We start from the raw sequence: 16,744 nt of genomic DNA, 5'->3' as shown, positions 1-16,744 counted from the left end.
ATGATTTTTCAAGCCAGCAATTGTAAAGCACAGATACCCAGTACCACTTTGCATATTGTGAGCAGTGTGACATGTACAGTATTTGTGGGTGAAAAAAATGCAATATATGTCTGCAATATGTGCACACGTACCATGTTTTGTCTCTAAAATTGAAGTACAGAAAATATTTGTTTGTTCTGACAGAAATACAGGTGCGTTTTTTTAACTTTCTGTAGTGAGCCGACAACGCCGCCCTTGCTTAATTGAGCCACCAAGGAATGTTGTCAGTACTTGCCCAGTTCTCTCTGTTTGACTACAGAGTCCCGCCTTCCCGTGTCCCTTTCTGTCCCTCTTCATATACAGGCCTTTTTTTTTTTGTCCCCAGCAAAGCAGATGCTGCTGTCTGTCCACACATACTGTGTGTAGAATTGGGCTTCGGGTGGATGTATTTCTGGCTACATTAATGGGTGCTGATCTCCCGAAAGCTGCCCCTGCAAGAATTTTAGAAGGCTGGGTGGTACTGTCACAGAGAGTAGTAAATACTGTTCCTTGCTACAGGAAATAAGGAAAGAAAAAAAGATAATGCTGGTACACGATACGTAGAGGGGAGGTTTGAAGGTAAATTTGGATCATGCCTGCATAAATCCTTAACTATGAATCCTGATTCTTCCATTCGTGTTACTAATCTCTCGCTCTTTCCACAGGAACAAGGCAAAGTTGGCGTGAAATTTAACATCGGTTTGATGGACATCTCTATCCGGGAAGAGAGTACCCCGGTGAATGATGGTAATTATCACGTGGTAAAATACACCCGGAATGGAGGCAACGCAACCCTACAAGTGGATACCTGGCCTGTGAACGAGTACTACCCTGGAGGTAACCACACAACACCAGCCAGTGTAGCCTATTGGAGTATGCAGCTTGTAGGAACCTAATGGGGTGATCTGTACACAATACTGAGGTTTCCATGGGGATGGAGGTAACCACACAAGACCAGTGTAGAATATTTGGGATTGTAGCACCCTAATGGGGTGATCTGTATAAAATACTGGGGTTTACATGGGGGAATGGGACACGACATGGAAGGGGCAGCAGCACCATGAGGTAGCAGGCATACCACATTGAAGGGCTTATAACCTGATGTAAATCAGACACTATTGATTTCATAGTTGAAAATGTAAAGGTCCGGAAATCGGGTCCGGTAACTGCTCCCGGGTGATGTTGCTGGCACTCGTTCCAGAAAGCAGTAAAGTTCACACTTGGAAGGAGATCAGTGGTTCTAGAATTTGCTGACTGAACTTTATTCACAAAATGTAACGGGCAGCCAATGCTGAGCATTGGAAGAATGGGCTTCAAATCCAGGAAATCACTTCCCAGGGAATAATCTTATCCTCATTACACGGCTGCCTTCACTGGAAAATGAGATGCAGCTTCTGTAGCAGTGAAGCTTGGCAGTGTGTAGCTCTCCAGCTGTCACCGTGTGGGAATTCTGGATTTTTTAGTTCCACATTGGAATTAGGGCTTCATATAGGGAAGGAGCTACATACTGCTCTTATACTAAACACCTCTCTGTACCTACCATGTGTAATCGCATCCCCCATGCAGAAATCTGTATTTTTGTTGGTTTATGTGAATGGAGTTCTCATGTTAGCACTTTGCTTGGTATAGGCTCAGATTCTGACACGTGTTTCTAAAAGGAAGCAGTATGCCCAGGGTAGCTGTGCAAAAGGAGAACTTATAGATCAGTGGGGGCTGGAAAGAAGTGACAAAGGCTGACAAGTGACACACAACATCCATTATAAGACCAAAGCTCTAGGGACACCTGACCATCAAACCTATATGACCTTGTTGGACGTCCAAAACCATAGCCATTAGTATGGAGTTGCCCTCTCCTCCTTTGGCTACTATAACAACCTCCACTCTTCTAGGAAGCCTTTCCATGAGATTTCAGAATGAGTTTGTGTAGAATTTGTGAGGTCAGGTAATGATGTTGGATGAGAAGACCTGGATTCCAATCAGTGTTCCAATTTATCACAAAGGTGTTTGGTAGGATTGAGGCCAGGGGTCTGTCCAAGTCACTCGAGTTCCTCCACACCAGACTGGTCAAATCATGTCTTTATGGAGCTAGCTTTGTACACAGGGGCTCCGTCATGCTGGAACAGAAAACAGACCTCCCCAAATTGTTACCAGAAGGTTGGAAGAGCACAATTGTCTAAAAATGTGTTTTGTACACTGCATTATTATTACCAGTACCCTTCACTGGAAACACCTAAGCTCAATCATTTGGAGGGTTTCTTATAACTTTTGACCATGTAGTGTATACCTAGGATTACTTGATAAAATGGTGGAAAAAACAATGATGGAAGTCAGAATGCTACAGAGTGTTTGTTTTCTGATTTGTCTGTGAATGGTTAATACTATATATATATATATATATATATATATATATATATATAATTATTTATAGCTATTTTTTTGCCTTTTTTTAAAAGTGGCCATTCAATGTCTCCTGTCCATGCTGAGCTTAGAATAGGAGCAGGCATAGAGCAGCATTAATCATCTAACAGTGTACTAACTTCTTCCATCCAGCATATAGCTTATGTGGGGTCGATTTCCTGCAACCAAATGTGCCTTGTGCAGTGTGACTGAGATCCTGCATCCAGTTTTGACTTTTTCCTCAAGTTCTGCGGCAGGCAGTGGAGTACTGACTAAACAAGATCTTCTGTCTTTACACAAAGATGTCTCTGTTACTTCTTGCTTTTTATGTAGGGGAAATGCTAAAAGGACAAGCTCCATTATCTGTCCCTCAGTCTGGGAAATAAATATGCCTGTTGGATCACCTTTCCCTAAATATTCTTTGCTAATGAGATTTATTACAGGAAACCTCTGCAGATAGGTTGGTGACATGTAAAGTGTACTTCCATTTTGTGATGCTATGAAGCACAAGTAGTAAAAATAGTAAACTTTGCAAATAATGTTTATTGCTTGTCTCAACTTTTTTTTTTATCTCTATAGAATACTCACCAAGACGCAGCATAACCATGAGGTGTAGGAAAACGGGGTGCACCACATCAATGGTATTGGAATGAAGTGGCCTCCTTCACCAAGGCTTAAAGATCTGTTTTTGATGAAATTGTGGATTCAAATGAATTGGAGAAGTCTTGAGTAATATTGTGGTCAGGTTTCAGCAGCTGGTAATACCAACCACTAGTTAAGGGCCATGCTATGCCAGGGTTCCCCAAGCCATTCAAGTCCACCATTTTATCATAAACAGAATTTTAACCCTGATGAAAGTGGCACTTACAGTGGCTGAGACACATTGGCCTATAACATTCCTTTTTTAGTGGAAAAATATTTTCAGACTCCAAAACCATTGATGTGGTGCTCCTGGTTTACTAGCTCTTCTTCTTTATTTTACCCAATGTGTCTTCAAGGCCCCTTTGTGTTTGAGAATCATCTAGCTATAGTACACTGCATTATAAGACTTTGCTCTGCACAGTAGAACCTAATCCAGCATCTCCCAATCACACTTCCTATTCTGACGAGCCTGCCTTAACCCCCAAATTGAGCACCTGTTATTCTGGCCACAGTGGAAAATTTAAGGCAGGCCATAGATGATTCGATTTTCTTTCCTGCAACCAAAAAAAAATCAATTGATTCCCACATCAACACAATCTGTGTTGGTGGGGGAATCCCTCCCGCAGCGCTATTGTGTTCTGCTAGGGGGGTGGGGAGGGGAGCCATTCCGGACGGGAGATCACAATGATTATTGCTAGTGGCTATAGCTGCTGGCAGTAAGTGCGTGCCAAAAGTATGACAGGCTTGTTGTACTGAAGTGGATGGATCGACTTCAGTACAACCAGCCTGCCCATACATGGATCGAATCTTGGCCGGTCCCTGCTGTCAACCCAAATTTGGTTTAAGAGCCTGAAACACAAACTGAAACAAGATGATGCCTGGCATTCTGGTGTCTCTCTTGCCAGAAGGTATATATTTACAAGAGCAGCAGATTTGCTCTGCTCCCCATTCAGGTTTGAATTTCTTAATAAGCAGAAGGATGACGGTAACTTCCTGGCACTGCATAAAACAGTGGGCACAGTCGGCTTATTACTGCCACACTCCCCTCCTCTGCCTGATCATTGTTCTTCTGCCTGTGATCTGACAAGCTGAATACTATTACCGCTATCAAAGAGCCTTTTTGCTCTTCACTTTAAAAGCTTCTCGGAAGCCAATGATCTGTTCAGGGCAGACTGTGAACTACTGACAAATCCTAAGATTAAACGTGGCCACCATGAGAGATCAGACCGACCACTACTAGGTGCACAACAAGTGCAGATCTCTGGGAGCAGCTATGCTGCTGGGAAGTGTACAGGGAAATAGGGGCAATTGAAATGGCCATTCATTTACAGGGGAGAGGACTGACCTAATATCAGTGTAATAGGAAGGTTCAATGTGTCCTGTGTCAGTGTATTCTGAGGGTGTGTGTGTGTCCCGATGTCAGAGAATTAGGTAGGTACCTGTGTGTCCTGGTGTTTACAGAGAAGGGGAAAGGTCAGTATGTCCTGGTGTTGGTGTATTTAAAGGGGTCAGTGAGTCCTGGTGTCAATGTTTCGAGAGTTTGGTGTATCCTGGAGTCTGTGTATTTGGAGAGGTCAGTGTGTGTTGATGTTATAATAGGTTGAGAGAAGAGTGCGTGTCCTGGTGTTGGTGTATTTGGAGGGGTTGGTGTGTCCTGGTAACAGTGTATTCAGAGAAGGGCATTGTGTCCTTGCGTTGGTGTATTCGGAGTGGTCTGCATTCGCCGGTGTCGGTGTATTTGTTGGGGTCAGGATGTCCCGGTATGGGTTTATTTGATAAGGGGTGGGAGTGTCCTGGTGTTGGTGTATTCGGAGGGGTCGGTGAGTCCTGGTGTCAATGTATCGAGAGGTTGGTGTGTCCTGAGGTCGGTGTATTTGGAGAGGTCAGTGTGTGTTGATGTTGTATTAGGTTGAGGGAAGAGTGTGTGTCCTGGTGTTGGTGTATTTGGAGGGGTTGGTGTGTCCTCGTCACCGTGTATTCAGAAGGGGTCATGGTGTTCTTGTTTTGGTGTATTCGGAGTGGTCTGCATGCCCTGATGTTGGTGTATTTGTTGGGGTCAGGATGTCCCGGTATGGGTTAATTTGATAAGGGGTGGGAGTGTCCTGGTGTTGGTGTATTTGGAGGGGTCAGTGTGTCTGGGTGTTGATGGAAGGGAGAGATCCTGTACAGCTCCTGAAAAAACTATTATACAAGAAAGGGCAAATGGACGATGTGGAAGAATTGGTGTGAGTGAAGGAATGGATTACTCTGGCAAGATCTGAGCAGGTCATTTCAGAAGCTACGGGGACAGTGGGAGTGATGGGACCGCCTGTGCTTCACTTTGAGAACACAGCAGAGTCGGTGATAATTGTCATAATTAGCTGTGAATCAATTTGAGCTCCAAACAAAAGCAGCAGACGGATCTCAGCGGGCTGCAGCACAGCGCACAATGTTGCTGGGAAATAACACTTCATAGCTTTGTGTTAGTGACACCATGTAGTCCGGGTGTGTTCAGACTCCTGCAGACAAAACAATCCATTTTATGGGGGTCCCCCTGTTCTTCTCTGCGTTCATCTACAGTAACCCACCACAGCCAATCAGAAACCACTGGACAGCACTCTGTCATTCAGTAATAGGCGAAATTGAGCTGCTGTGGATTATTGGAAAAGACAAGGGGCGATAAGTGCAGTAACCCATAGCAGCTATTCAGTCATCACTCATCTTACGGCTATGAGCTAAAATGTGGTTACTACAGGTTACTTCACTTTTCTTATATTTTTCAAACTTTAGTGCTGAGATTTCTATGCTGAAAGCCCAGCTCTGTAACCTGACCCTCCGGCTGAATTTTTGAATATCTTTACAAAAAGAGGAGTGAGAACACCCCAAAGTAGTCATGAGCACCTAATTTTGCAACTAAATGGAAGAATAATTTTATCACTGGAGTGCCAAAGATCTATAGGAGGGCAGGAGGTCGCTTCACCCATAACTAAAATACCTATTGGATGAAATTTGTCTTTAAAAATGCTCTATATTGTATACTACAGGTCCAATTCACAAAAGTCAAATACTGACAAAGGGACCTTAAGGCAGGGTATATACATTTTTTTTTTACCCACCGTTTAATCAGCAGGTTGAAGGGGAAAAAATTTACAGATCATTGCTTCCCTGATCTCTTCTGCTGGCTTATGTCAAAGAGCCACTCCAGACTCTGGAAGGATCCTGACCATATTGTTGGGATCTACCCAGATGCCTGATAGGCAGCTGCCTCAGACTCTCAACGCACCATTGAGTGCCTGAACTAGCTGCTTCTGCTCCCTCCCCAACGCGACGTTCCTGTGAGAGCTGGAGGGGCAGAGCCGAGAGCAGTGACTGACCGTCGCCCCTCTCTGCTCAGAGCGGACTAAAAGCTGATCAGCAGTTTTGTGATTGCTCAATTCTTGGGCTTAGAGCTGGTAGGGGGACAGCTGCAGTATGAGACTGATGCTTCAGCCATAGACGCGAGTATGTATGTGTGTGTGTGTGCATTTAGAATTTTTTTAATAACCACACTGCTCCTTTAAAGCCGAGCTCCTGGCAGTCTCCAAGCAATCAGCCCAGTTGATTGGCTATTTGTGCTGGCTCTCCCTATCTCAGTCTGAGCTCTGCTGAACAGGGACTGCAAGAAGCTGATTCTCAAACCATGTATGGGCAGGCTGAATAGGCTGAATGTACAAAGCTGATCGATCAACTTGGGTACAACCAGCCTGCTGGGTTTTACCTGTGATTATTGCTAGTGGCTGCTATAGCCACTAGCTATAATCAATGTCTTCTCCCAGTGGGAACGGCTTCCCCTACCCTCCTGCCGAGCCATGGTCTTCTCTTGGCAGGAGGGTAGGGGAAGCCGTTCCCACTGGGAGAAGACATTGATTATAGCTAGTGGCTATAGCAGCCACTAGCAATAATCACAGGAAAAACCCAGCAGGCTGGTTGTACGCAAGTTGATCGATCAGCTTTGTACAGCATCAACACTGTCTGTGTTGATGGGAGAATCAAGCAAAATTTTTTTCGGCAATCCATGGTTGCAGGAAAGAAATTTTGCTCTGTGTATGGCCAGGCTCAGACTGTATTTTTATATTTCTGCCTTGAGTTGTTTTTCAAGCTTGGTGAATCGAGCCTTATCTGTGTTTTTAACAGGGTGGATACTAGCACGAAGCTCCCGCCTCTCGCCCAATCACATGCATGCGGGAGTGCCCTGTTCCGGCACGAGCTGCCGGACCTTCAGGACGCATGTGCCGCTTTTGTCAGTGGCTGCATGAAGGGTGAATATCTCCTAAACCATGCAGGCTTAGGAGATATTAATTTTACCTACAGATAAGTCTTATTATAGGCTTTCCTGTAGGTAAAAATGACCAAGCGGCAATACAACCACTTTAAATCAAAAATGTTTTTTTTTTTATCCACCCTGGTTTTTAATATGTCCAATATCTTTGTTTGCAACTTGATGGGATGAGGAATGTTTTACATGTGTATCGATGCTAATTGGGGAGACTTTTATGAGATGCAGGACAAGGCTATATGGTATAAAATAAGCATATTTCTAAAAATGTCCTAATGGTAGCTCCACCACAACAGTGAGTGAAGTAATTCTCGACCTTGACCTTTTATAATTTGTTTGATGTGTTTGGGGGGACCTTTCATAGTCCTGGTGCCATGACCCTCAGTTGTGCAGGTGAGGCTACAGATTTTTTTTTAGATATGGCTAGTCCCTCTGGTGCAATTTAGCTGCAGTTTTCATATATAAATCTGGTGTTCATTTGAAGTTTGCTGCTCCCAGACAAGAGGAGGCATTGTCCTCGGTAGGATCAGTATGTGGTGCGTCAAGTTATTCTCCTGGCTGTCAGTCATCGTCCGCTCCCTGCAGTAAGGTTGGCTTCTAGCTGCTTTCTTTCTAAGTGACTTTGACAGTGACTTGCACGCGTCTGTCACAGCATCGTTTTCTAAAAATTCCTGGGGGATAAAGGCATCGGTCCGGCCTCCGTCACTCTGTAGTCACGTAGCTCACAAACAATTGCCCTTGTCTCCTGCTAGTCAAGTAAGGTGACTGGGGGGAGCCCAGGGAATTCCAGCAAATTCCAGCTATGATTTGGTGAATTAAGAGTGCATTTAGTGATGATCAGGTAAATTAGGAGTGGAGATGAGATCCCTTTTGAAAAATATTTTCTCTTTCATTCATTGACAGACACAGGGCTCCATTATTCAGAACCATAGGGTTATACCGCCCCCTACAGGAGTAGGACACTAGGAAGAAAAAAAGACTTGGCTATGCCTATGGGCAGTCCTAGGTGATATACACCCCCCCCCCCCTCTCTGCTATAGGCCTTCAGTTTGTTTTGCCTAGTCAGGAGTAAGGACCTAGTTCCCTGCTGGGATATCTAGTCCTGGGAATTTTTTTTAGTTTATTATATTCTTTTTTTCCTGGATTTTTCTCCAGTGAGATCTACAATAAACTGCCAGGCTGGACACTAGGATCCAGTGGTCTCCCCAGTCTGGCCAGCGAGCGCATGCAGACTGCAGCTATGCGCTAGGTTGGCCACTACACAGCCCCACTGGACGGGACTGGCCCTACAAGTTGGCCACTACATAGCCCCACTGGACGGGACTGGCCCATACGACCGGGTCTCGGTCTTAGTCATAGCATTCCTCATGGCCGACAGCCCCCCCACTTTGGTGGCGAGGGGATCTGTCTGGGAGCATTACCCGCACGCTGCGCTGGATTGGTAAGTTCGGGGCCCCCTCCTTCCCTGGCATGGGGAGCGGGTACTCCCTGGGGTGGTCGGTCCCTCCAGGGTTCTCCAACACCCCCCCTCCCCCCCAGGTGAGGCTCAGGCTTCTGGCCTAGGTGCTTTTGGACACACTCCCCCCTCCCCTCCACCCTCGGGTTTGCTACTGGGGGGGTATCCCTTGGGCCCACCTGCTGCAGTGGTTGGGCCTAGGAGGCGGGTGACTGGACGTCCTCGATCGGTGGACTGCCTGGGGTTGGCCCTCCCGTAATTTAGGCCTACCGACAGAGTGTGGGGTTGGCGGGCGCCACTGCTTTCGGTTTTTGGGTGTCCGCTCAGCGGCTCAGATTGGTCCGGTCCCCCCACGGGCCGTGCACTCGCTGCCGAATATTTTGGCTGTGGCCTGCTAGACCACGCAGCCACCTCCTATGAGAGGAGTAGTGCTGTGGGAGCTCTGAGGGCAATCTCCTTTTGGGGGTCTATTAGGTGGGCCCAGCGTGGGTGTTCCTGGCGCTCCCTGTGCGAGGCCTTGGCTTGGGCCCCCTGTGAGGGGCCTCAGTGGTGGCTTGTGTGGGCGGCATCTGTCTGCATCCCCTGTGTGGGCCCTCGGTCGGCGTCCCCTGTGTGGGCCCTCGGTCGGCCCACCCCCAGTGAGAGGCCTCGGTCGGCCCACCCCCATTGAGGGGCCTCGGTCGGCGCCCCCCCATTGAAGTGCCTCGGTCGGCGCCCCCCCATTGAGGTGCCTCGGTCGGCGCCCCCCCCATTGAGGGGCCTCGGTCGGCGCTCCTGTGAGGGGGACGTTTGCGTTCCAGGAATGGAATACTAACAGGCAGATGCCTCAGTCGGCTAGGGTTAGACCACGGGGTGGGCCCTTCACTGGTCCATGTTTCATCGGATATGTCTCCGATTGGGCACTCCTGAGGTAGATCTGTTTGCGTCCTGGCTCAACAGAATGGTACAAAGGTTTCTGGCAAGGTCAAGGGATCCTCTGGTGGGCACCTCAATTGCTCTGGTGGCTAATGGGGCTGGCAATGTTTGCTCTACGCCTTTCCTCCTCTCCAGCTTCTGCTGTGGCCCAATCGGGTGCGCCTGGTGCTGCAGTTCTGACACTGCTGATGGCTAGGGAGTCTATCCTGGTGTGAGTAATCGGGCATTCATCCTCTATTTCTTTCTCTGTGGTTCCGATTCCTGCCTCCCTTCAAAGGGGGTTGAGAAAGAATGGGCCTCGAGTACCATCAAGGTGGGTAGTCTTCTTCAGCATCCCCTGGTCTCGTACTCCCTGGTGTGTAACTTTTTTATGCAAGGGGTTCGACGTCTGGTTCCACCGGTGTGGTCTCTTCTACCACCGTGGGATCTGAACTTGGTGATTTCAGTTCTACAGAAGCCTCTCTTTCAATATATTTGGGAGCTTCCACTACTTAATCTGTTTCGGAAGGTGGCCTCTTGGTGGCTATCACCTCTGCTCTCAGGGTGTACAAAATGGTGGCGTTATCTTGTCATACACCTTACCCAGTGTTACACAAGGTTAAGGTGGTTCTTCGCCCTTTTCCGTCATTCATTCCTTCGGATTTCCCTTTGAATAAGGACATTGTGTTGCCTTCCTTGCGTCCCTGTTCAACACATCTTAGGGAATTTGCCTTATCTGCCCTGGATGTGGTTTGGGGGATTCGGGTGTATTTGGCAGCCACTGAGTGTTTTTGGAGGTCAGACTCGCTGTGATCACAGACAAGCCAAGAAAGGGGCTTTCTTCTCCTTCTGTAATTGATCAGACAGATGATGATTCTGGTCTATTCTGTCAGGGATCGGGTTCCTCCTCCTTTCCCTGTTGAGCGCTTAGTGCTCTTGGGCCTTATGTCATCAGGCGTTTGTTGCACAAGTTTGCAAGGTGGCCACTTGGTCGTCGGTGTACACTTTCAAAACATTCTATGAAGTGGATGTGTTGGCATCTGCGGATACCTCTTTTGGCCACAAGGTTTTTCAGGCTGCTGTTTAGAGGGTCTATTCCCTCTTGAAGGGGTATTCAGGTTGGGCTCCAGTTTGTTCTGTTACCTGTATAGCAGAGAGGGTGTGTATACCACCTAGGACTGCCCATAGGCGTAGCCAAGTCTTTTTTTTCTGCCTAGTGTCCTACTCCTGTAGGGGGCTGTATAACCCTATGGTGCTGAATAATAGAGCACTGTGTCTGTCAATCAACTCAGAGAAATGGATTTTCCGGTAAGTTAAAAATCCAATTTTTTTCCCTTTTGAGCCATCAGTAAGTTTGATAAATATTTCTCCAAGCCATGTGGACATAGTCACTAAAGTGCCCCTGGAACACTTTTGGAGGTCCCCATTCAATAGATAGTCTCCAAGGGTCCTGTGAGGTATGGATATGTGGCCTGTTGTAGTTACCCTGGTTGGCCATTAGTTATCTCCATGGCTGGAGAGTGAGATTCTGTTTAGGCGCTGCCTAGGTTTTAGTGCCAGGCCTGCCCCTGTTAGAGGGGAACTCTGGGTGAATTTATATTAGGAGGGTGGACAGCTTCCTGGGGTTGGTACCAGTAATCACTATAAGGAGAGTGGTTACTGGTTTTCCCTGTGAGAGCTGAGGCACAGACCTGAATGTATACAGGAAGCATGTATTGTTAGTTCCCCCCCGTAAAGGGGAAGCTGTAGGTAGATGGAGGATTTGTATAATGTAACTATTTGCATTCCCCTGGGGGGGGGGGGTGCTGTACTCTTGGACACCCCTCCTGTACTCCTGTATGTATAGGCCTCTTGTCATGTCTCTTCTCTGGACTCTGTATCTCATATTTTTTTCTTGCTCTCTCTGTATATTGCCAACCTATATGTACGAGCTGGTCAAAACTGTAAGCGGTGTGTTGCCGCCCTTCGAGATGCTGACTTATTCCTTGCACTTCTTAATATAGTAACACCTGCAAAAGATAGCTTGTGTGGATTGCTCTTTCCTCAAACATACATGGGGACATCTCCTGGATATGGTCCTTTGCAATGAGGCTTAGCGGGGTCTGTTGGTGGGCAGGGTCAGTAGGATGTTTGAAAAAGACACTGGGGTCCCAGTCAAGCCAGGGTGGGTTGATCTCAGGGTGTTCCCTGCCAGTTACAGCTTTGGGGACTCCGGTGTGCCACGTGGATCACCCAGCTGGGCCTGAACGGATGATAAATTAGATGTTGCAATACAATACATTCTAAGAATAATCTTGACTGTTCCTTCTAGTTCTAGATCATGTGCCCTGTGTTTGATCCCAATTTCATATTGCTCCCACTGACACCAATGACGGGGCATCATTCCGCTCACTGACCCCAATGACAGGGCACTATTCCTCCCATTGACACCAATGATGGGGCACTATTCCTCCCATTGACACCAATGATGGGGCACTATTCCTCCTCCAACACCCACAGGCGTTATGTGATTTTGTTACCCCCCACTGACCACAAAGTCCAAGGCATTTTCTACTCCCACTGGCCACAATCTGGCCCTACTAAAGTCTGAAGTACAGTAAACTGATCCTTAGTTTGGAAAGTCTGGAGACACCGGCTTTAAGACTGTACATATACTGTATATTCCCCAGTCTGTAGTACCCTTCCTTTGGCAGTGCAGCACACTCCACAGTACCTGTAATCGATCTTTTTCTTATCCTCGGTTATTTGTTGTTATGTTAAGAGACCAAACTATAATTCTCATGTGACTATACATACTGTACAAAATGTATAATGAGCATATTTTTCTGTACTGAAAACTTTAATAAATACCATTGAAACACAGTACCTGTGCACTGTGGTGTGCTCAACGGCAGATGTCTAGATTTACTTTGTATGTGTGTGTGTTGGGGGAATAGTAACAGACCATGATGCAAATTTACCGTACGTTGGCTTTGTCCTCAATGTTATGTAAAGTATGCAGCTGATACTTGAATTGCTGATGAACTAATGCTTTTTAATGAGTTTTTTAGGGAGTTTTTGGACTAGTGCAAAAAAAAAAGAAATAAAAATGAATAAACATGTTTTTAAATATACAATAAACACTGCAAACTGCCTGACAATAACGTGTTAAGTAAAAGTGTAAAACTGCTATAAATATAACATCAGATAATATAAAACACATCTACATAGAACAAATAATTGTTGTGAGGTCAAATCCAATTCTAACCCTTATTAACACTGTCTTTTAAACCTCAAGGGAACACCGAACTCCACCAAAAACCGAAACTGTCCTATAAATTGCCCCGGAATCCAGATGATGGTCAGCAGGATAAAGGTAACGCTGTAACTGGCTGTGTTTCATGCATGTCCCCCCGCTGCATGCTCATCATGGAATGATACCCAATTGCCATCCGCAGGCATAATTTTTAAAATAACAGTTAAAGGGACTATATAAGTGGCCTCTTAAAACCAGTCATCGATAATAAACCTTAATACTTTCCAGAAGGTAATGCGGCTGCCATATTTAACAGGGAGTTTAAATGCTGATTAAAGTAACATTTATTGGATAGTCATCGAGGAGCATCGTTTAAATGAATCACCAGAACTTCTCCATAAATCTACAAAACAGGCTCATAACCCGCAATTTCATTATGGAGAAATAAATGTCAGTTACTGTGTTAACTGCGAGATAATTAATTTCCAGCTCCGAGCCTGCTCATAAGCAGCAAATGCACAGACCAGTCAGAAAAAAGGCGCAGAACTTAAACTTTCAGCCAATCACAACCACAATCTGGCCTGGTGGTTATGTCCCTTTAACACTGAAACGGGTTGCGGCGCGGATGTTTGTTGTAGCATGGACTTGTCTTCCATTGATCTGCCTTTGTTTCTGGTGGTTGATGCATGATACCTGAGATTCCTTCACAGAGGTTGTGCAGATGCAGCATCTGATCATCCATCTTGTGCTGAATTATTAACAGGTTTATTATTAGTGTCTCTGAAAAGACAGCTGCAAGAGGCGTTGGGAAATGTCACGATCAAGTTGTTTAAATACTTTTGCAGATCTGAGCTATAGAAACCTCTGTGTATCGTCTGTGTCTGTCTGTCTCTAGCTAGGTCTAGTTTGTCTACGCTGAGCTAGTTGGATGTAAGGCCATAGTGATGGGAAACTGGGGTGGCTTGGCTGGGAAGTAGGGGGGGGGGGCATTTTCCCCCTTGGGTCAGTACTATTAGAATATGTTGGGCTGGTGGCCTGGAGTGAAGATACTTCATCATTCAGACATTGATCAGAGCAGGTCAGTGATACATCCTGGGCATTATATAGCTATCCCCTCCCTCTTTCAGATCTGTGACCTAGGCTCCAGCACCAACTTCTTTGTGGTTCTGAGATTTTGTGACTACATGCCAAGACCCCTTATGGAAGCTGATTTTAGACGGGGAACGGTGTGTCACAATAAACCAGCAAACACACACCTTTCACCATGTTTACCAATCAACGAGGCACCATAGCACACTTTGCATGGTATACTTTCTTTAGGCTACAGAAATCTATCCCTACCATGAAAGGGCAAGTTGGTTGAGTTTGCTTCCCAGGCCAAATGCTCCTATTCCTCCTACTGGGGCATCTAAGTATAGCTGCAAATCCTTAGACAATTGATTCTTAACATTCTCACAGTTGGGGCTCTAAGTTGCATGTCATTGTTCAGGACCTGGAAATGAGTGGTTTCTGGGCCAGAGTTTTTTTTTCGATTTGGCTTTCTGGGGACCACAGGGTCATGCAAATTGAGGGTCCAGCATTTCTTGTATATTTAGCTGTTCCTTAGGTCTGGTCCCCAGGAACAATCGCGGCCTCTTTAAACGCCTTTTTTTCTGTCTTTCCAAATTGGTTTGCATGAGTCTGCAGAGGACGGGCCAGCTCTGAATTTACTTACTTGGTAAAGTGTAATTGTCTCACACAGTGTGGCCACATTGAGCCACTTCCATTGAGGCATCTCCTGTATGTTTTCATCAGGAAGTTTCTAGGACCAAATTGTAAGGAATGAGGAATTGTGAGTGAATGCGGTAAAGTTCAGAGCTGGTTCTGTTCTGCTCTCATTTCACCATCCACCCGATGGTAGCTCATTGCCTGAACGTCATGTGAGACCTTCCTATAACAGGAAAAAAAAGCACCCCGCCGTCATGTATGTGCATACAGGCACTGTCCTCCTCCCACAATGCTTTGCTATGGGCAGAAATGGCTGGCAGAGGAAGACTGCATTCTGGTTATGTATACTTACAACTCCTTCAATTTTTATACCGGTGGCAAATGAAGGCAAGGGGCAGGCTCAACAAAGGAATGAACCAGGATCAGTATACAGCATCAGTCACTTTATTTATGACATCCATAAATTCCAATTGAAGTAAAGTGTCCCTGTCTTCAACAGCAACCAGTTTGATTCCAGTTTTCATTTTTATGGTCGGACAGAAAACACAAGGGAGCATCTGGTTACCACGGAACACGGGCACTTTCTTCTTATATATTCCCGATACAGGCAGTCCCCGAGTTATGAACACCCCAGTTATGAACGACCTCAAGTGCCGGCCACTTGTGCTCCACGCTGGTCCTGCATACCTTTCGAGCACCTCCAGACACACCCCACACTGCCGTACTATGCACCAGATAATAAGCGCACGGAACATCCCACATCCATGCACAGGTGGCAGTTACACTTACGAATGCAGTGTTCCGACGGGAAGTTACACTTATAAATGCAGTGTTGCGACTTACGAACAAATTCGACTTACGAACAAACCTGCAGTCCCTATTGTGTTCATAACTCAGGGACTTCCTGTCTGTGGATCTATACAGATAAATAACTTTATTAAATGACCCAATAGTACTAAGTCTTGTTTCTTTGCACGTGGCCTGCGAACATGATCCCAGTGAAGTATCGGTGCTGTACATTACTGATCCAACCTCCTGCTGTGCGAGTGAGATTCGTGGTGGAGCTATTTTTACCACGTATGTTATTTACGTTGCCTCAAGCCAAAAGATCCCTGTACAGTGGTACCAAGCCCTCACTGTGCCATGGATCTCTGCCTGCCAATCACCGCTGGTGGATAGGACCCCATTACTCATTTAAAGCAGCAATCCCATCTACACTGCATTTCTCATTTGCAAGCAATGTTTGCTGACTGAGCCTCTGCATTTTCCAAACATCGCCCGTGGTAGGAGGATGGCTTTGATTTCCTCCAGGAAATTTGGCGGAAAATGTTTTTTATCCATACCGGGGGTCCCTGTCTTTCAGGGCTCATTATCTCAGGAATGGAAGATGGCACAAGACTTCTGAATCCTGAGTTCAAGAGAGTGGGAACTGGCGTGGCAAAAGGTACCAAGAACGTGATGTATTCTCAGGGTGGAAAGTTGGGGGTTGCTGCTTTAAAGATCTGTTTTTAATGTCTGAAGATTGTCTGTGCTGTAGTCAGCTGCTTGATTGGTGGTCACTCAGTAACTGCATCCTCTTTCTTAGTCATGGAGACCAGGTAGCGTGTGTGCCTAAATGCAGTTCTGAACCCTGTCCTCAGGAGATCTTTCCAGACCTAGCCATTTCAGGCTTCCTGTCAGGCTTCCAGTCATTGAGCATCCAACACACACAAGGTGACGGCACAGGAACTGCAAAGAGAATATTGTATGTATGTACAATATATTTTGAGTAGCTATAGATCAGCCTTTCTCAACCAGGTTGCTTAAAATTCTTTGAGCAATGCGACATATGTGCATTTCAGATAAGTTCCTACTGACTCCTTTGATCTTTCTAGCTATCTGTAAGGGGGTAATTCTTCTCAGTAACCACATTTTTCCCACTAACCATCACACTAATGTATCATAAGATGCGGAAACAGTTATATTGAGACTGGAACGTTATTTCAAGGGTTCCATTGTGCTGAAACGGTTGAGAGATGCTGCTCCAGAGGTTGCTAGGGGTACCTTAAACAATTTCTGGGTTTTATCTTTTTAGTTAAATGCATTTAACTATAGGGAGGCA

General features: G+C 46.0%; 1 protein-coding gene across 8 annotated transcripts in view; it reads left to right on the top strand.

Annotated features, from left to right (window-relative positions):
• The window catches only part of NRXN3 (neurexin 3), a 464,077-nt gene that overhangs the window by 357,162 nt on the left and 90,171 nt on the right, over positions 1-16,744 (top strand). For 7 of the 8 annotated variants that reach the window (XM_077463585.1, XM_077463584.1, XM_077463583.1 and 4 more), the window contains 3 exons: positions 684-855; positions 12,979-13,056; positions 16,007-16,087. In XM_077463585.1, coding sequence (XP_077319711.1) covers positions 684-855; positions 12,979-13,056; positions 16,007-16,087 — 331 coding nt within the window. The remainder of the gene's footprint in view (positions 1-683; positions 856-12,978; positions 13,057-16,006; positions 16,088-16,744) is intronic. The other variant, XM_077463586.1, reaches the window with a different exon arrangement.

This window comes from Lithobates pipiens, unplaced genomic scaffold (assembly GCF_037356315.1).
Source record: "Lithobates pipiens isolate NorthernLeopardFrog02 unplaced genomic scaffold, aLitPip1_a1.2 Scaffold_30, whole genome shotgun sequence".
Taxonomy (NCBI): domain Eukaryota; kingdom Metazoa; phylum Chordata; class Amphibia; order Anura; family Ranidae; genus Lithobates; species Lithobates pipiens.
The sequence above is the reverse complement of the archived record's forward strand: the minus strand, read 5'-3'. Positions and strand labels throughout refer to the sequence as shown.